Genomic DNA, 21,012 nt, shown 5'->3' with positions numbered 1-21,012 from the left:
TGGCAATGTACAAAAGAGCGCGCACAGCTGTAAGGACGAAGGACGGGAACAGTGGTGAGTTTGAGGTGAAGGTGGGAGTGCATCAGGGGTCGGTACTAAGTCCACTACTATTTGTAGCTGTGATGGAGGTGCTGGCTCAGAACGTAAAGGAGGGTTTACCGTGGGAGTTGTTGTATGCAGATGATCTGGTGTTGATTGCGGAAAGTATGGATGGACTGAAGGAAAAGATGAACACGTGGAAGGAATGTATGGAGACAAAAGGTCTGAAGGTGAATATCGGAAAGACGAAGGTGATGGCAAGTGGTAAAGCATGTGGTGAGGTGGAAAGAACTGGGAAGTGGCCCTGTGCTGTGTGTAGGAAGGGTGTCGGAGTGAACTCCATTCAGTGTACAATGTGCGCTGAGTGGGTTCATCAAAAATGTAGTGGTCTGAGAGGGTTATTAACCAGTGTGGCAGCTACATTCAAATGTAAGGTGTGCACAGAGGGAGCTGCAGATGGAGGAAATGTTGAGTTGGATCTTGGAGACGGCGTGAAGCTGGAAGGTGTGAAAACATTTTGCTACCTCGGAGACATGCTGAATGGAGAAGGTGGATCAGACTCAGCAACGGTTGCTCGAGTGAGATGTGCATGGAAGAAGTTTCGGGAATTGAGTGGCGTGCTGATGATGAGGGGAGTGTCGTTGAAGCTGAAGGGAAAGGTGTATGCTGCATGTGTGAGAAGTGTTATGATTTATGGGAGCGAGACATGGGTAATGGACGTAGAGCAGCAACGAAGGTTGGAAAGGGTGGAAATGTGAATGGTTCGACGGATGTGCGGAGTATCGTTGAGAGAGAGGAAGACAAATGATGAATTGCGAAAGATGATGGGAATAGAGCCTGTGATTGATGCTGTGAAGAGGAACAGGTTGAGATGGTTTGGTCATGTGCTGAGGAAGGATGAAAGTGACTGGTTGAGAAGAGTGATGGAAATGAATGTAGAAGGAAGTAGAAGACGGGGAAGACCGAGAAAGACTTGGCTAAAGATGGTGGAAGAAGAAATGCGGGCAAGGGGGTTAACAAGGGGAGATGCAGAAAATAGGGCAAAATGGAGAAGATTGTCATGGAGACCGCAAGGCTAACCCCCGCTCTAGCAGGGAAAATGGCCTTTAAAATGCATGTTGTGTTGTTGTATATATAATTTTGTATGCTCATTACATGTCCTTATAAAGGGTTTCTACTGTAGTAGAATAATAAATCTTTCCATTCAAACTGCTCTGTGAATAAACTATACATTAGCTCTTCTTCCTCTACTTCAAACTTGCAAAGAGGCTTTTAGAAATGGCAAATTCGTGATTAAACAAACGATTTTTTACGTCGTAGATGTTTGGTTCCTGTGTTTACAGCGTTCGTCTCTCCGTATGTATGTATGTATGTATGTATGTATGTATGTATGTGTGTCCCTGACATATTTATCCTATATATTGGGTGAGTTTTATCGCCGACAATTACGCTTCTGAAAGGTAGAATGTAATGCCATTTAGCTTTGTTACTGTTTGTTATGTTTTGTTCGACACCCTTTAGGGAACGTTCATATATTACATCATATACTTGGTTAGGACAAATTACTACACTTGATGATTGGGGGGAACTGAAATGATGACAACAGGGTGATTGATGATATATGACCGGGAAGTGGGGGGGTGGGGGAGGGAATGTGCATGCCCCCCCAGATCATATATAATTAAAACTTTGATTAAGGGCTCTTCAAACATTGAAGCATTTCTTATGACTGCCTCCAACCACCCAAAGGTTGGTGTTGGCTTAACGGTTAGGGTAGATGGCTTGGGATCCTAGGGTCCTGAGTTTGAATCCCAATCAGCTGTTGGAATTAACATCAGGTGGGGTTGACTCAGCCTGTCATCCTTCCCAGGTCAGCAAAATGAGTACCAACTCACTGGGTCCTCACTCAAGGAGGTTGGTGACAGGATTTGCACTCCGGCCGCCGTAAAACACCTAATTCCGTAACACACAGTGGTGTGTGTCGGGATGGTGCTGAGGTCACTTTGATAGTGTTGACTAACTGACCAACATATAGAAACAGACAAACAGACAGACAGACAGACAGACAAATCAACCAACCAACCAACATACTTACCGGAATCTTTTCCAGCAAGTAATAAACCATATGGTGTCTCAATGCAAGTTCTTCACTTCCATGGTGACAGACAGCTTGGATACTTAAGAGTCCTTCAAAATAATTTATTACTTACATTATTTGCTAACTGGTATCTCCACCAAGGTCATACTATCCTCTTAAAGTATCAAACTCAACTCAACTAAAGTATTGTTACGGATCGCGGATTAAGATGTTATTTACTGAGCGGTGGTATTGCCGCGACCTAACAGTTATTCCCCGACTAGACCCCGATTCCACCCGACGTTGACCAAATCGCGCTATGCTAAATCAATGATTGGAAAGGACACAACGGCTGGGATAAATGACACGACGCAAGGGGGTACAGTTCTCAAGACCTCCGGAGGAGGATATAATTAGTGGTGGAAAAGAAGGGTAGATTACAAGGTAATGAGGCAAAGACACAGAAAAGATGGGCACTTAGTCACAGTCTTATCTTATCCCCGACAGACCACAGACAAACGGGACAAGACTGACTTACACAGGGATTGATGGCAGGGAAGGACAGGCAGTCGATAGCACAAGGTGCACCTTGGCTCAGGGGCAGAATCAAGCACGGTCCAGTCCAGAGATGCGGGGAGGTATTGCAGCGCTCGGAGGTGGCGTCTCTCTTGCTTCAAGCTCAGCGCGCATCTGACGTCACCTCCCTCTTCCTGCGCATGCTCAGCGGGGAGTGACACGCCCTCGGCTCGTTAGCTCCGCCCCAGATGGGATCGGTCCGCCGCTTCTATTGGGTGCGGGGGGGTTACCGGGCTCCGCCCTTGATGAGGAGCTGACAGCGAGCCCCTACGTGGTAACCCCGTCGAGCACATGCTCGATGGCGGCTAACCAAGCCGGAGTGAGGACTCGCACTCCCCGCGCCGCCGCCGCTGTTGTTGTTGTTGTTGTTGTACCATGAGGAAGAGCTGCGGGGAGGTATTGGGAGGTCCTAAACTTCCTAACGGTGCCATACAATCACATTCTGGTGCAACGAAGAGTCAGAATTAATGGAAACGAGTCCTTAACTGACATAGACTAAGAATAACTAGCAAGATGTCCTATAGTTGTCTACGTGAGATGCGGTGGACCTGGATGCGACATTTAATGGGGGAAATAGGGGAAGGTCGGGTCTACAGAGTGTTGTTTACAGAAAATGGGACTAGGGAATGGGGGATTGGGGATAGTTGGGAAGGATGAGGAAATAGGGGAATATTTACAAGCGGATATGGATGGATCCAAATCCCATATCCGCAACATTGCACCCTTCTCTACCTCGGGGCGTCCCGACCCGATAAATTTTTACCTACTTTAGTGTGGCACTCAGATGTAGTTCCCTCTACTATTAACTCAACCCTGAGTGCGACAGTTTTACAGATGTTCACAAATGAGTAAATATGTCCCCCTGCGACGTTGCACCCTTCTCCTCACAGAAACACACCCACAGGATAACCGAATCGCGGAAAGCATTCTCAAACTAAACATACAGCCGGTAGGGAGCATTATTTATACAACACTGATATTTACACTACGATCCAGGACCTGTTCTTTGAGGAACACATGCAGATGTTATGCATAGAGAGAGCACGCATGCCAGCATCGATACACCAACCCACGAGTGCCCTGTGGCCCTACGGCCTTTAATAATGTGCAGAGCACCCCGTCCAAGCACCAAAAGCACCACCCCATACACACAGTCAGCACCATCCGGTGCACCAATAAAGTGTTCATAGTCACCGGTGGTGTCGCAGCCGGCCGATGTTCTGCCGCTGGTCTTGCCTTCTCTTGGCCTTCTGGCTTCTTTAGGAATAAAGAAAGGCGCCAACCGCGTCCATTTCTAAATTGTGGCCGTCAGGGGGGGCCAACTATAAGTGGTTCACCTGTATGGCATAGGTGCCACGTTGACCCAAAGGTCCATCAACGGGTGGTGCTTGCCCGCAAAAGAACTGCGGTCCATGGTGGGCGGCCACAAAAATTGCGGTCCATATGGTGTATCGATCCAGGCAGCAAGCAGCGAAAGTACAGGCCCACAACTGCGGAGCCAGCACCTCTCTCTCCTCTCTCTCTGCCCCAAAGCCAGATCCTCGGAGGTGGGAGACAAAAGAAAACAAGTGAGTAAGGTGGTAAGGGCGCAAAAGTGCACGCAATATTAGGTAATGCACACTAGGGGCACATGGGAACCAGGTGAGACAGGTACGTTCCTACCGTACACCCCCCCCCCCCCCCCCCACCAGGTAACCTACATTGCCCCTCCCTTACCCCTTACTGTATCCACAAAACACAACACTACCCATAAACATCTACTTTACACATCAACAAACGTCTCTACTGTCTTCCCCGTTCCTCCCATAAACCAAATTCGTCTTCTCTCCCTCCTAACCAATCAAATTTGCCATTTCCAACTCTCATCAAAATTTGCCATCTCCAACTCAACATCTAAATTTGCCATCACCAATTCATCATCAGTCCCTCCTAAGGAGGGAGAGATGGAATCACCCCAATGTCTCATCCACGTCGTGATGCGTCTCACAAATCCACACAGCAATTCTCATTTCCTGCAACACAAAACAAAGAAACACAGGTGTGGAGTCATCATCATCACCTCAGGTAAGTGGCTGCGTATGGTGCGACAGGTTCATCAATCCTAACTATTTCCTAAATGACTTTAACAACTTTACATTACCCGGGGTCTTTCCCTGCCAATCCATTGGCCAACTTACACTATGGGTTCTAAAAACCAATTCCCATTGACCAAACTGTGGTGCTTCTCAATTTGGGGTCTCACTCCCCCGATTCATCTCCCGGTGCCCTCGCACAATTTCTGGGCTGCGACGTGTAGCTCTCCCAGCAGGTCTACCCACCTGCACACCTCCACCACTGTAGTTGCCACCCGAGCTTACCTGCTCCTCACCCTAACCTAACTAACTGGGGAAGGCCCTCTCGCACTCTCACCCCCTCAGTGCCCTCTCTGGCACGGGCTGCCCGATCCACACCCGGGATCCTCAGGCACCCACTGACACTAACGGCTCCCAGAGCCCACCTGCGGCCTCACCTGGCCGACATCCTCACAGTGGTGGAGTGCCCAAACCAACTACACACACTAACAGGCTACACGCCCAGCCATTTCCACAACACTAATGCACCCATCCACAATACCATTCTGCAACCGCACCACAAATGCCAATATCCAACCACAATTTACCTATACCCTCTACCTAACACTTACACTACCCGCCCCGGGTACTCGTGAAAAGGGGTCCACTCTTCCCCCATCCACACCTTCGCACCATGCACACCACTCCGTACCACTTACTCCAACTCTCTCCACACCACTCATTCTCTGCTCCATATATTCCACACACCTGTACTTGCACACCTGTGCTCTCATACTTGGTGCCGCCTGCACCCTTCTCTCCCCCAAGCGCCTTTGCGCTGATCCACAACACTCACTATTCCACACACCTGTCCAGTTCTCACACAGCATCATCTCATCGAACTACTCCCCTCTGAAACTTGCGCTTCCCAGTCGTCCCTTTAAACTATTGCGCTCCCTCGTCATTATCATCCCTACTAATCTACCTGCGTCCCCTCTACAGGTATCAGTCACTAGCTAAACCTTAACGTTACCTAATGTCAATCTCTTCTAGATCCCTACACACAATATCCTAACCCACCCGGGCTAGTTTTCACTGCCATACACCCCCTAATCTATAGCGCATTTGCCCCCACCATGGGAAGGGTGGCAGGGATGCCACCCTTACCCACCGGGCCCATCGCTCATCAATCCCCCAGTCCTCTGGCACTAATAAGCCCCCCTTATTCAGAGGTACTGGGTCCCGCCTCGGCATCTAAAGCTGAGGCAATCCACGGGGGCGCCTGCTCGCCGGTGTAAGGCCTTCTAGTTTCCCGGGGTCTGGCGGGGGGGTGTCTGGGGTCGGCTAACCCGCTCCCCCCTGGGCGGAGTTAAGGACCCCAACCGCCGGGGATCATCCTGGCACGTGGCTTGACAGTGCCGCGCCAGGTGACCCAGACGGTTGCAAGTATAGCACCTCACATCACCTGATAAGGTGCTTGTCTCCGGAATTCCAAATCCCCCCCCCTGAAGGTCCGAATTGGATTACCCGTTCGTGGTCCACCGCGGGCCACTTCCGGGGCCGCCTGCCATGGTCCAGGTCCCGCCAGGCGCTGGTCCACCAGCCTCCGGACCATGGCCGCCAGGTCAGGACTCACGTCGGGGGCAGGCCCCCTAAGGGGCCCGACCTCCATCGGGGGTCCCACCTGGCGGACCACCATTGCGTGACGCTCGCTCCCCCGGGCCAGGGGCCTCGCTGCTTCCCAACGGGCCGCAGCGTCAGCCGCCTGGCTCAGAGTCTGCGGGCGCCACATGGCGAGCTGTTGCCGGAGCTCAATATCCGGGAGGGCCTGGATAAAATGGTCCAGCGCCAGGCTTTCCCGGGAATCCGCTGCCATGCTAGCATGTGCGATCCCCACTGCGCGGCGAATGTCGTGGGCAAGTTCCCCGATGGCTTCCTGGGGCTTGCATTTTCGCAGCGCGAGCTGAGCTTTAACAAGCTCGCTCTGCTGTTCAATGCCGAATCGATTAATTAGGGCGTCGCGGAGGGCTGGCAGGGTGAGAGCACCCGGTGGTAATGCCGTCAGCACCTCCGCCGCCGCGCCGCGCAATGCGGCCACCAGGTGTACTCCACCTTCGTCCTCACCCCAACCGTTGCCCTTACACACACAGTCAAACTGCGCCAGGTACGCGCGTAGATCACTCTTGCCGTCATACGGCGCGAGTGGGACCTTGTGGGACCACCTCGTATGCGAGTCGTTGCCCGCCTGCCGGACCCCTTGCGTCACCCCTTGCGGGGTCAGCGCGGGGCCGAACCGGCCGGGCCCCCACAGTACATTACCCCCAAGGGGCTCCCGTGCCTCCCCTGTCCCTCTAAAAACTACCCCTGTTGGTGTCGATGCATGGGTCACACTTCCGCAACCCGCTACCCATTCCATACCACCACAACCTTGCTCACTCACACCTCGCACCTCTCCCATCACCGGACCCTCTCGCTCGCACCCTCGTTCCATACCCTCCGGACCAGCCATACACCTCACTCTTGGCCTCTCACGAACATCCGGGTCTATCTCGACCCCCAAGCTTATTAAATCACCTGGCGCATCATACGCACGACCATATTGGTCACCACTTACACCGGGTCCTCTTTCTCTTCGCTTCTCCTCCATCACCTGCGAATCCCTCATCCGGTTAATGAGCACATCATCACGATCCGAACACAGACTTTGGACCAATTCTTTTACTTCCTCCTTTATCTCTTTCTTATCCTCTCTCCGTCGCTTCTTAATTTCGCTCACCCCTTCTTCCACTTCTTCTAATTTCTGCTTCACCTCCTTCATCTCCTCGTGCGCCCCCTTAAGTTCTTCCTCTAACTCCACCTTATTTTTTTCTATGTGCTCCCGCACCTCCCGCTCTTTAACCTCCATCACCTCTACCACCTTGTTCATTTTCCTCGTCAGGTCCTCATGTACCGTCTGACACTCTTTTTTAATTACCCCTACGTCCTTTTTCATCTCCTTCTGTGTCGATTTTAATCCCTCTATTACCGCTGTGTTCTTCTTTACCTGGTCCGTTAGTTCTTTTTGTCCCTCCGTCAGCTGTTCCACTCCCAGCGTCAACTCCTCTATACCACCTTGCAATTTTACAGTCCCCTTTCTCACCTCCTTCTCCATGCGCTCCTTACAGCGCCTCACCTCCTCGCGCACTCCTCCGACCTCCTCACTCACACCTCTTCTGATCTCTTCTCCCATCACTTGCATCTCCTGCCCAGATGCCACCCTCATCTGCTCCATTTCCTCCCTGTGAGCATCCAATTTAGTTTCTACCCCCATTCTGACCCCCTCTATCTGCTGCCCCATTTTTTAAACTTCCCTTTCCGCTTGGTCCCTCATGTCCCTCAATTTGCCTTCCATACTGTTTTCTAACCCCTCTAACCCCTTTTGCATCCCTTCCATTTGATTCTCTTGAGCGGCCATTCTGTTTTCTACCCCCATTAACCCCTCCTGTATTTCCCCTAATCTATTGTCTAATCCCTCTATTCTACTCCCTAACCCTCTGATCTGGGCCCCCATCCTTTGTTCTAACCCCTCACCGGTACCCCTCGCTTCGTCCCTCATTACCCCCATTTGGCCCTCCAATCGCTCACCCAATCGCTCACTATCAGCCCTCATTTGCTCACTATCAGCCCTCATTTGCTCACTCTGAGCATCCATCCTATTCCCCAATTGCTGACTATTAGCCCTCATATCGTCCTTCTGCAGGTTGAGGGACGCCTGCATTTGTACCATAAATTGCTCCATGAGGGCCTGCATTTGGGCCATCCCTCCCACTTGTGCAGCGGGTGCGGCCGCCGTAGCAATGTGCGAGGCGCCATTTTGCGCGCCCGCAACCTCGTGCGCGAGGACGCCATTTTGCGAACCTGCCGCCCTCACTGCTTCGCTCTCCTCTTGTCCCTCAATTTGGTCCTGGATCGACCCTGCCTCACTCTCCTCTACCGGAACCCAGCCGTCTTGATCTGCCATAGCGCGACTTTCAAAATTCGGGTTTTTATTTTAAAACAAAACAAATTTCGGTTACTTGTAATTTTGAGCGCGTTAAGCGCGCTTCGGGTCCGATCTCACTCCTCGACACCAATTGTTACGGATCGCGGATTAAGATGTTATTTACTGAGCGGTGGTATTGCCGCGACCTAACAGTTATTCCCCGACTAGACCCCGATTCCACCCGACGTTGACCAAATCGCGCTATGCTAAATCAATGATTGGAAAGGACACAACGGCTGGGATAAATGACACGACGCAAGGGGGTACAGTTCTCAAGACCTCCGGAGGAGGATATAATTAGTGGTGGAAAAGAAGGGTAGATTACAAGGTAATGAGGCAAAGACACAGAAAAGATGGGCACTTAGTCACAGTCTTATCTTATCCCCGACAGACCACAGACAAATGGGACAAGACTGACTTACACAGGGATTGATGGCAGGGAAGGACAGGCAGTCGATAGCACAAGGTGCACCTTGGCTCAGGGGCAGAATCAAGCATGGTCCAGTCCAGAGATGCGGGGAGGTATTGCAGCGCTCGGAGGTGGCGTCTCTCTTGCTTCAAGCTCAGCGCGCATCTGACGTCACCTCCCTCTTCCTGCGCATGCTCAGCGGGGAGTGACACGCCCTCGGCTCGTTAGCTCCGCCCCAGATTGGATCGGTCCGCCGCTTCTATTGGGTGCGGGGGGGTTACTGGGCTCCGCCCTTGACGAGGAGCTGACAGCGAGCCCCTACGTGGTAACCCCGTCGAGCACATACTCGATGGCGGCTAACCAAGCCGGAGTGAGGACGCGCACTCCCCGCGCCGCCGCCGCTGTTGTTGTTGTTGTTGTTGTTGTACCATGAGGAAGAGCTGCGGGGAGGTATTGGGAGGTCCTAAACTTCCTAACGGTGCCATACAATCACATTCTGGTGCAACGAAGAGTCAGAATTAATGGAAACGAGTCCTTAACTGACATAGACTAAGAATAACTAGCAAGATGTCCTATAGTTGTCTACGTGAGATGCGGTGGACCTGGATGCGACATTTAATGGGGGAAATAGGGGAAGGTCGGGTCTACAGAGTGTTGTTTACAGAAAATGGGACGAGGGAATGGGGGATTGGGGATAGTTGGGAAGGATGAGGAAATAGGGGAATATTTACAAGCGGATATGGATGGATCCAAATCCCATATCCGCAACAGTATCAAACAAGCCCGGCTACCTTCGGTCTTGTTTTATATAGTTTGCCTCTTTGCATGTTATAAATAGATAGCCCTTTATTTCCTCTTCAATGCTGTACAGTGATGTTCCTCCATTACAGGAAATTCCATGACATTAATGCATAGTATGGGATTCGAACCTGTGCTCCCAAAGACCGAGTAAAATGACCTATAAAATGATGATTTTTGCTTGATATTCAGATCACATCATAAGGGAAGTGGCTGCGTATGCCAGTGATTGCCTAATGATGGATTTTGCTGGATGAAAGTAATATTAAAAGTGATATATAAATGATTTTGTCTTCTCCCTTATTTTTTCCTTGTACTATCAACCCACTTCACTTGGAGTTTAGGTCACGGACAAACGTGTGTCCCGCAGACACTGCACACTCGAGATGAGAGCAGGCAAACTACGGCTGCTGCCAGTAAGTACCAACGGTTGTTGTTCTGCTGCAGCGTAACATACTTTCAGGGATCGGTGACCCCGCTTTGGTTCTTTTTGTCCTTGTTCGAGGGTTGTTGTTGGTCTTCTGAAAACGCAATCAGGAAAGCTGATAATTACCTCCGCCACCGAAGGAAGATGGAGGTTGTGTTTTCATCTCTGTCTATCTCTTTGTTTGTGAGCATGATATATCAAAATGTTGTGGATGGATTCGGACAAAAGTTGCTGGACAGGTTGGGCGTAAACTGTTCATCCTGGCAGAGGTATGAGCGCTACCGAGTGCCGTTTTATTTACGCTACACTCGCGAAAAGCAGGGTTCGGTATTACGTATGTGCAAACATGTGGCGTACGTGTGTGTGTCGTATCTGCATTTCTGAAATTCATTTTCTTGGCAATCATTGGTCCGATTTACACGGAATTTTACCAAAGGACCACCTCCGCCTGTATAATTTTTTATTCACAATAATGACATCATAGGTCATGTGGTACGGATGCCATCTTGGAAAAATGTTACACCTCTATATCTCCGAAACCGCTGAATGGAAAAAATTGAAACGTGGCTCATTGTGAAGTACTCCTCATGAGGAATAAGATATGTTGATGATGATGTCATAATTTGACAAGTACAATGCTTGATCTGATCATATGAATAAAATCTGCTCTGCAACTGTTAGTCCGATGGACATGAAATTCTGAACATAGGAGCGCCTCCTCCTGTAGAATTTTTAAAGGTAATTATGACGTCATAGGTCATGCGGTACAGGCGCCATCTTGGAAAAATCGAAAACGTTGCACCTCTATATCTCTAAAAACCGCTCTATGGAAAAAATGGTGCGTTGTCAAGTACTCAAGTATATGGTGTTAATGAGGACGTCATTGGTTCCTTAATTATGACGTCATAATTTGACAGGGACAACGCTTAGTCTGATCAGTTTGAAATTTCTTGCGCGTGATCTACACAACAATTATATTCGAGAATATACGTTTACGATGTCATCGCTCACGTGGTCTGACAGCCATATTGGATCAAAGAAAAAAAACCTTCAAAAACAGAAGAGTTGGCTCACACTAAGTTGACTGAGCAGGGTAAGTATTCGATGAATACCATCTAGTTGTTAAATGTGATCATGATCGATCAAAATTTGCATTTTACATCCATATACAAATTAAGGTACAACCTTCAGCAGCAAATGCAACTCGGTGAATTTCCCAATAAGTTATGTGGAGACAGCCATGTATTTTATATTTATACAGGTAATGATGCTCATGGAAGAGTGGAAGAATCTGGAATCAAAAATTGGGGTCAACAGACAAATTGGGGAGAAGGGGAATGGCGAAGGCAGGAACATATAGAGATCCATCACAACATGAGGAGAGGAGTTGCAGAATAAAGTGAGAAAGGGTCTCAGCAGGTGTACAAAAGTGCACAGGTAGAAATTGGAAAGACTGCAAGATTAAATTTGGCAGCAAACTTGAACTCCTGGAGAGAAACATGAGATATACTCGGGAAGACGGTTCCTTATGCGAGAGAAGAGGGAGGGGAATGAATGTAGATGAGTATCAAAGTTAGACTTTGGGAAGGTAATGAGGTAAGGGAATTTTGTCAAACACATACAACCTTCAGGGGCAGAGAAGCTGAGATTAGGACACCAACAGATTTGGGCCTCTAAAATGTCTCAAAGGCCTCAAAAGGGGGCAAGATGGAAGCAATGGCAACAGGCCACATGGGGGAGCCATATTCAATGACACTTCAGATGATGTCAACAACAACAACAACATGCATTTTAAAGGCCATTTTCCCTGCTAGAGCGGGGGTTAGCCTTGCGGTCCCCATGACAATCTTCTCCATTTTGCCCTATTTTCTGCATCTCTCCTTGTTAACCCCCTTGCCCGCATTTCTTCTTCCACCATCTTTAGCCAAGTCTTTCTCGGTCTTCCCCGTCTTCTACTTCCTTCTACATTCATTTCCATCACTCTTCTCAACCAGTCACTTTCATCCTATCTCAACACATGACCAAACCATCTCAACCTGTTCCTCTTCACAGCATCAATCACAGGCTCTATTCCCATCATCTTTCGCAATTCATCATTTGTCTTCCTCTCTCTCAACGATACTCCGCACATCCACCGAACCATTCGCATTTCCACCCTTTCCAGCCTTCGTTGCTGCTCTACATTCATTACCCATGTCTCGCTCCCATAAATCATAACACTTCTCACACATGCAGCATACACCTTTCCCTTCAGCTTCAACGACACTCCCCTCCTCATCAGCACGCCACTCAGTTCCCGAAACTTCTTCCATGCACATCTCACTCCAGCAACCGTTGCCGAGTCTGATCCACCTTCTCCATTCAGCATGTCTCCGAGGTAGTTTTCACACCTTCCAGCTTCATGCCGTCTCCAAGATCCAACTCAACATTTCCTCCATCTGCAGCTCCCTCTGTGCACACCTTACATTTGAATGTAGCTGCCACACTGGTTAATGACCCTCTCAGACCACTACATTTTTGATGAACCCACTCAGCGCACATTGTACACTGAATGGAGTTCACTCCGACACCCTTCCTACACACAGCACAGGGCCACTTCCCAGTTCTTTCCACCTCACCACATGCTTTACCACTTGCCATCACCTTCGTCTTTCCGATATTCACCTTCAGACCTTTTGTCTCCATACATTCCTTCCACGTGTTCATCTTTTCCTTCAGTCCATCCATACTTTCCGCAATCAACACCAGATCATCTGCATACAACAACTCCCACGGTAAACCCTCCTTTACGTTCTGAGCCAGCACCTCCATCACAGCTACAAATAGTAGTGGACTTAGTACCGACCCCTGATGCACTCCCACCTTCACCTCAAACTCACCACTGTTCCCGTCCTTCGTCCTTACAGCTTTGCGCGCTCCTTTGTACATTGCCATCACTACTCTGATCAACCATTCCTCCACTCCTAACTTCCTCAATGCCCATGTCAATACTTTGCGTGGAACCCGATCGAATGCTTTCTCCAGATCAACAAACCCAAGAAACAACTTCTTCCTCTTCTCCATTTACTTCTCCTGCAACTGCCTCACAATGAAAAGCGCGTCTGTCGTTCCTCTTCCTGGTATGAATCCAAACTGCATTTTGTCGATCTTCACTTTCTTCCTTATCCTCCTCTCCAACACCCTTTCCAATACCTTCATTCCATGCTCCAATAACTTTATCGCTCGGTACGAGCCACACTCCAGAGGGTCACCTTTCCCCTTGTATAGAGGGACGAGGGTACTCAGTTCCCAATCCACTGGAATGCGGCCTTCTTTCACCACCAGATTACAGATCTCTGTCATTCTCTTCACACCCCAACTTCCTGCTGCCTTCAACATATCTCCCACAACTCCCGTCGGCCCTCCCGCTTTTCTACCCTTCATTGCTTTTATCGCTTCCTCAACTTCCTTCTCAGTTATCCTCTCTGCCGGTCCCAAAACTGGGTCACTCTCTATGTTGCCATCCCATTCATTCTCTGTATTCAACAGCATTTCCATATATCTTTTCCATCTTCCTTTAATTCCATCTGGGTCGACAACGATTTGTCCCACTTCATCCTTCAAGCAACTCACCCCCATCACATCACACCTCTCTTTTGCTATCTGCTTTGCAATCCTGAATACTGCTTTCTGACCCTCTTCCGAATCCAAGCGTTCTCCGAACATTTTCCTCCATGCCTCCTGCGCCTTTGCTACCTCTTTCTTTGCAGCCTTCCTGGCTGCCTTATAACTTTCATGCTCTGCTGTTTCTGCTCCCGTACCCTTTGCCTTCTGCCACTCCTTGAACTTCTTCCTCTTCTCATCAATCCTCTTTCCAACTTCATCATCCCACCACCATGTTTCCGAGTGCCTCGGTGGTCCTTTTGTCCATCCACATACCTCGCCAACGGCTCCCAACAGACTAGCTTTTATTGACATCCAACCACTTTCAAGCTCAACCACATCATCCTCGACCCCACTCAGCCTCTCTTTTAATGCCTCCCTTACTGTCACCTCTTTCAACCTCCACACCTTCATTCTCGGTTGGTACTTCACCCGCCGAGCTCTCCTCGCACCTTTCACCCTTACGTCGCAGACAACCAAGTGGTGCTGTGAAACAGCCTCCTCCCCCGGGATCACCTTTGTGTCCCGGAGGTGCCCCCTATCTCGCCTACGCACCATCAGGTAGTCAACGGTTGTCGTCGACCCACCTGACGTGTATGTAACAAGCTTATTATCCTCTTTCTGGAACTGAGTATTACAAATCAACAAATCAGCTCCATCAGCAAACTCCAAAATCCTTTCACCTTCTCCATTTCTCACACCATATCCGTAACCCCCATGAACTCCGTCAAAACCATCCATAGTCCTTCCCACATGTCCATTTAGGTCTCCTCCTTCCACAACAACTTCCTCATCTTTCACGTTTTCCATCAGCTTCTCTATCGCACACCAGAACTTGTCCTTCTCTTCATCGCTTCGACCAACCTGCGGAGCATATCCCGAGATGACGTTCACCAAGAGCTTTCCAATCTTCATTTTCACCATCATCAACCTATCACTCACTCTCGTCACACTCACCACACTGTCTAGAAACTCCTCAGAAAACAGGACACCAACACCATTCACGCCCTCCAGGCACCCTTGCCACACAAGCTTGTATTTCTGTCCCTGCCTACCCTTCACCATTCTCACACCACTTCCCTTCAATCTCGTCTCTTGCACACAACATATGTCCACTCTTCTTCTGACCAATACTTCCACCACTTCTCCTGATCTCCCTGTTATTGTCCCTACATTCCATGTCCCAAACCTCAGAAACCGATCTCCACTTCGGGCTGTACCCTGCCCACATGTAGTTGTAATTGTCATGGTTCTCTTTTTGAGGCAATGTTTTTATGGCCGGATGCTCTTCCTGACGCCAACCCTCTCAGTCGCCTCTTACGACACGCAGGGATACGGGGTACCTATTCTTATCCAGGGTACCTATTCTTATCCAGGGTACACACTGGGAAACGTTTAAAACATGGAAATTCTGGGGGGTGGGGAGGGGGAGGGGCGGCGTCAGCATCACTGCTGCGGTTTAAACATATTTAAATAAATATTTAAACAAAACCATGAAAAACAATCTGGGAAAAGTCTCTAAGTGAGAACGTGGATTTGAGAAAGCAGGAGCAGAGGTGAAAGAACAAACGAGATACAGGGGGCGGGGCACAAGTCGAGACGAGGAGGCCGCACGAGACATCAGGCCGCACGAGGCGCGAACAAAGAAACGACTAATTACACACAAATTTGCAACAACTACAAAACCAAATAGAAACACACAATAACACATACACAACAAAATACTGTTACGGACACGGCTAGGATGTTGTTTGCCGAGCGGATGGCCGCCGCGCCCGAACAGTTACCCCGACTAACCCGATTCCTGAACGTTGGCCAAAATCGCGCCACAGATATTCAATGGGGAAAAGACTAAAGCGAAGGATGTGAAGAAGAAGAAGACAGAAGTAGGGAATACGGATATAATTGATTTGCTATTTACAACCAAAAGTAACCAAGGAGAAGGAAGGATAATAAAATAATTTACAGAAGAAATCAGAGACACAGTGAAAATATTAGCTTATCTAAACAGGCTTAACTTATTCCCTGGACAGAACAAACAAAGACCGACTCACACGGGGAATTGCAGAGTGGATTGGCTGGAAGGAGGTGGGTGGCTGGAGGGGGAGGAAGGCACGGAGCTGGCTGAAGCTTGATCCCGCACGGGACGTCGGGCTGGACCTCGACGGCCGCCGATGCCACCGATCCTGTCGTGTGCGCGGGGTAACGGGTCGGAGCTGCTTGGTGGAGCCAAGCTGCTGGTGGGGGGGTCTGGCGTGACGGGTTCTCTCTCCCTCTCTCACAAACTCCAGGACTCTTTCGCTCTTTCTTAGTCCAACCCAGTCCAACAACTTCCTCTCTTGCTTAGTCCAACTCTTAGTCCCACTCTTCCTCTCTTGCTTAGTCCAACAACAACTTCTCTTTCTTGCTTTCGCGCGCGCTCTATATAGCGCCTCAGGCGATCAAGCCGCTGGTGTCCAGGACACGCCCATCGGTCAGCTCGCCTCGGCCCTCATTGGTCGGCAGGGCCCTCTGGCTCCGCCCTTGATGACGATGGGCGGGCACGCCCAGGAGTCGGCAGCTCCTCCCCCTTCTTCTCCAAGCCGACCTCGTGGTGAATGGAGTCGCGGAGGGAACAGTTGGCAATTGTTGGAAGGGGAATGTGAATGAAAGGGGATCTACTCTTATTTCACTTGGTGCAATGGAGTATTTAAATTAATGGAAGACAAATCCTTAGCCTAATACACATAATAAGGATATAACTACTGAACAGGGATATATGGTGTCCTTCGTGTATGCTTTATGGAATTAACTACGGGAACGCCCTTTGACCTTTATACAACAGACTGGAGGCAGGAGGGTTCAGAATAAAGCAATAAAAAAACAAAAAAAACACAATCCTCATATCCACAACAATACGCAGTGGAAATTTGACAAAGAAACGAACGGGAAAATACTCAAACTTTGATGCCGTGGAGAGATCGAAGCAAGCCCCGTCGCTCGAGGAACCGGAAGTCGGACACTCACGACTCACAGTCGGACACACACTTCAGATGATGTCCTTGCACCATTATACATTGAGGATGACTGAGTGTGGCCTGGTGAATCTTTTGTTTTCTATGAAACGTCACATGATGTCACCTATGCATTGCCTGCTTGATTTCACCTACATCAACTTTATTTGAGGAAAGTTTTCCTCTAATGCAGTTTTGATGACCAGGGGCCATAGCCTGAGAGTAAAGAAGAGAGTTAGGACAGTATAAGGTCAGAGGTCTTTCAGTCAGAGTAATTACCTCCGGCACCAAAAGCGGACGGAGGTTATGTTTTCACCCCTGTCTGTCTGTGAGCAGGATATCTCAAAAGCTTGTGGACGGATTTGGATGAAACTTGGTGGACAGGTTGAGTGTGTGACAAGGACAAATAGATTCGATTTTGGTGAAGATCCGAATCCGGATGCTAGAATTTTTAAAGTTATTCTTCACCATTGAGAGACAGGGCCAAAACGATTTATATCACGGTAGCTCAAAAAAATATGGACGGATTCGGACAAAACTTGCTGGACAGGTTGGGTGTGTGACGAGGACGAACCAATTCGATTTTGGTGAAGATCCGGATGTGGATACAACCTTTTTAAAATACTTAACTGATTCTTCACCGATTCTTCACCATTGAGGGATGGGGCCAAAAACGATAAATAGCATGAAATTTCAAAAGGTTGTGGACGACTTGATGGATGTAATGTGAGTTGGGTATATAATATATATAATAACCACCTTTAGAGGCCATTTTTCCCCGCAAGCGGGGGTTGGCCTTTTTCGGGAACCGTGGTTGTTGTTGTTTTTCGGTCCCCTTTTTGAAGCAATGTTTTACGGCCGGATGCCCTTCCTGACGCCAACCCTTTTTGCCGCCTTTAACGACAAACAGGGAATTACCAGTGAACTGGTACTCAATTAGCCGACCTCGGAAGGATGACAGGCTGAGTCAACCCCCCTGGCGTTAATTCAGCGATCGACCGGGATTCGAACCCAGGATCCTAGGATCCTAAGCTGACACCCTAGCCACTAGCCCAACACCAGGGTTAGACAAGCCGATTGGGTAGGTGACAAAAACAAGCCGATTAGATTTGGGTTCGGGTCCTGATCTAGATCCAGCCTATCAGTGGGATACAAAACGTAAACTGTTCAGTTTGGTGGAGGTGTGCGCTCTACCGAGTGTCGTTCTAGTTAATGCTTATCATGGTCTCCCTGGATAGGTATTGGCAACAGAAAGAGCAGATAGGTTAAAATTATCATTAGATTAAAGTACAAATAAGCATTGGGGATGGAGTTGTTCAGGTATATTGGCAGGACTTGTAGGTAGCTTGCGTGTGGTTGAGTTATAGCTTCCATGTGTCGTGACTGATTGATGTCTGCAGGAGGGCCCTATCCCTGATGTCTGTGCCTGGGTCCTGCTCCCTCTCTCCACCAAAAAATAAACCTCCCTCCTCCCTCCTATTGAGATTGGGTCTGTGGCCTGAGATGGATGTGTTGGTCTGACGTCGGTGTCGCGTAGACATGATGGGCCAAATGGCCTCCTTCTGCATCAAGGTTCCTTGTTATTCCTGGTGTTCCTTGTTTGATGCTTTGCAAACTTGTCCAACCTGTTAATATCCAGTTATCTCATGTCTCTGAGATGTTTTGATTGTAACCAAGTTGTACAAAACAAATAGTTGTAGAAAGAAAATATATTTTCTCGATTTGTACAGGGAACTGTGGTACTTGAGGCATCCACTGCTGTGTTGTCTGCTTGCCTCCTATCAGACACATGTAAACCCTTGCTTCTACATTCCACGAGAGGCTGTCCACAATGGTGAGCTTCCACAAGAACTGGAACCCGTCCTGCAGGGTAGCAGCAAGGATCTACGTCCCGGAGACATATTTGGTCTTCTTCCTGACACGCACATCTATGAGGTAGTTCATATCGATGAAGGTGGCTTTTCTAAAGGGTGAGTATCCAAGTATTTTCTTTTTATGTCTCCCCTGACGACGTCGCCGGAGGCATTATGTTTGTGGGTTGTCTGTCCGTCTGTTCGTCCGTGATAGGTTCTCATTACTGCGATAACTTACCGGCTGAAGGGATCCAAGTCAAACTTGGTACAAGTATGTATAATGACGTAAAGATGAACTGATTTGATTATGGGGTCAAGAGGTCGTTATTATGGGGTCAAGAGGTTTTGTTAAACTGCCAAAATCAAGACTCTCTGCTCACCTTCACGCCGTCATTCCTCTTTTCTCCCGCCTCTGGAACAAACTCCCTCACTCTCTTCAATCCCACTCCTCCCTCCAGGTCTTTAAAACAGCTGTTCACCACCATCTCTTATCTTCCCCCATCCAAAACCTTGATCTTTTCTACCCCCGCTAATTTCACCCCAAATCCACTTTTTTGAAATACCAACTTCCTGGAAGTCCTTTGTGTCCTTGTGTTTATAATTCCCCCCCCCCCCCCCTCCACTTCCCATGCCGCCTCCCCCCAAGCCCTCTCCCTCCCGCACATCTCCCGATGTTCCTGCTCTCAAATGTTGAGTTTATGTGCTTCCCCTTCTCTCCCCATCTTGTCTACCGCTCCCTCTTTTTATATATTTTGTTTGTCTGTTTGATTTTTTTTTTTTTGTGATAAATGTTAGCTCTTTCACGAGCCTCGATTCTGTATATAAAAAAAAAGAAAAAAAAAAGGTCAAAGGTCAGATGTTCCATTAGGTAAAAATTCTGTTACGGCGATAACTTGTGAATCAGTGATGGGATTTTGACTAAACTTGGTGTAGGTATATATTATGATGCAAAGATGAACTGATTCGATTTTGGCATCAATAGGTCAGAGGTCATGTCAGATAAAATTGTGATACTTGAGAACAGCAAAGTGGATTTAAATCAAACTTGGACAAGTATGTATAATGATGTAATAATGTGGGTGGAGCCATATCGGTCGACGTCGCTATGTTGAAAACTACCGTTGTGGTTTTACATAAATTGAGCCTCACGGAAGAGAAAAGCTGGAACTTTTTAAACTTCCAATGGATTTATTTCCCTTTGTTGCCTCCAATTTATATTCTTCCACCATAACCTTTCAATTGCTCAAGTTCATGCAGAGTTAACTCTTCAGACAAACCTCTCAACTATCATTTAATATCATTGTATGTGTATACATCACATGCAGAACAAGGACATTAGTGGAGGTCATTTGTACTTTTAACGTGAATTGCAAGCACATCAGTACACAATGGACAAACGCACATTATATGGGATTTCTATTTTTTTTTTTTATTATGTTAAAGGCTCCAATCACGGGACGGTATCATCCTCATCGAGGCCAGGCTTTGAATTAAACAAAAAAAAAACTGCAGAAATAGAGAAGTGAAGAGAAGGAAAAGTAATCTAAGAGTTTTTGAGGAAGTGGAAAACCTGCCTTTTGAAAATGGCAGGTCATAACTGTTCGGAAAGACATAAGAAAGTAAATAATTCCAGAGCTTAGCACAGAAGGGGGAAAAAAACAAACCACAATGGCCCAACTTGAGTTGCCAATGGTCACACAATAATCATGTGACGTGGAGGCTTGTTGAGTGTTTATGGTCTAACTATTGGCGGAAGTATACAGGTAGCCATTTCTTGGGAGCAGAAACCAAAATAATATCTATATAAACAGGAAAAAGCCAACATTACAGAGTAATTAATGTGGGTCGGGTTTTGAGCGGTAAGATTGCAGGGAGAGTTGATTAGTCAGATTGCTTTAGACTTGACTCTGTCAGGTAAATATGTAGAGCTAGAACCTGCCAGATGTGAGAGAAGTTCTCGACACGAGGACAAATCAATTATTTATATTATCCGAGCAGTGGTGAAAGGCCGAGTGGTGAAAGAAGGCCGCATTCCAGTGGATTGGGAACTGAGTACCCTCGTCCCTCTATACAAGGGGAAAGGTGACCCTCTGGAGTGTGGCTCGTACCGAGCGATAAAGTTATTG

The 21,012-nt window shown here is 48.2% G+C and overlaps 1 protein-coding gene across 2 annotated transcripts in view; it reads left to right on the top strand.

The window, feature by feature from the left end:
* Positions 1–21,012, top strand: part of APLF (aprataxin and PNKP like factor) — a 45,064-nt gene that overhangs the window by 10,784 nt on the left and 13,268 nt on the right. For both annotated transcript variants that reach the window (XM_068132543.2, XM_068132542.2), the window contains exons 2-3: positions 10,316–10,387; positions 18,819–19,003. In XM_068132543.2, the coding sequence (XP_067988644.2) occupies positions 10,316–10,387; positions 18,819–19,003 (257 nt within the window). The remainder of the gene's footprint in view (positions 1–10,315; positions 10,388–18,818; positions 19,004–21,012) is intronic.

This window comes from Myxine glutinosa, chromosome 12 (assembly GCF_964187855.1).
Source record: "Myxine glutinosa chromosome 12, kmMyxGlut1.1, whole genome shotgun sequence".
In the NCBI taxonomy this organism is placed as follows: Eukaryota; Metazoa; Chordata; class Myxini; order Myxiniformes; family Myxinidae; genus Myxine; species Myxine glutinosa.
The sequence above is the reverse complement of the archived record's forward strand: the minus strand, read 5'-3'. Positions and strand labels throughout refer to the sequence as shown.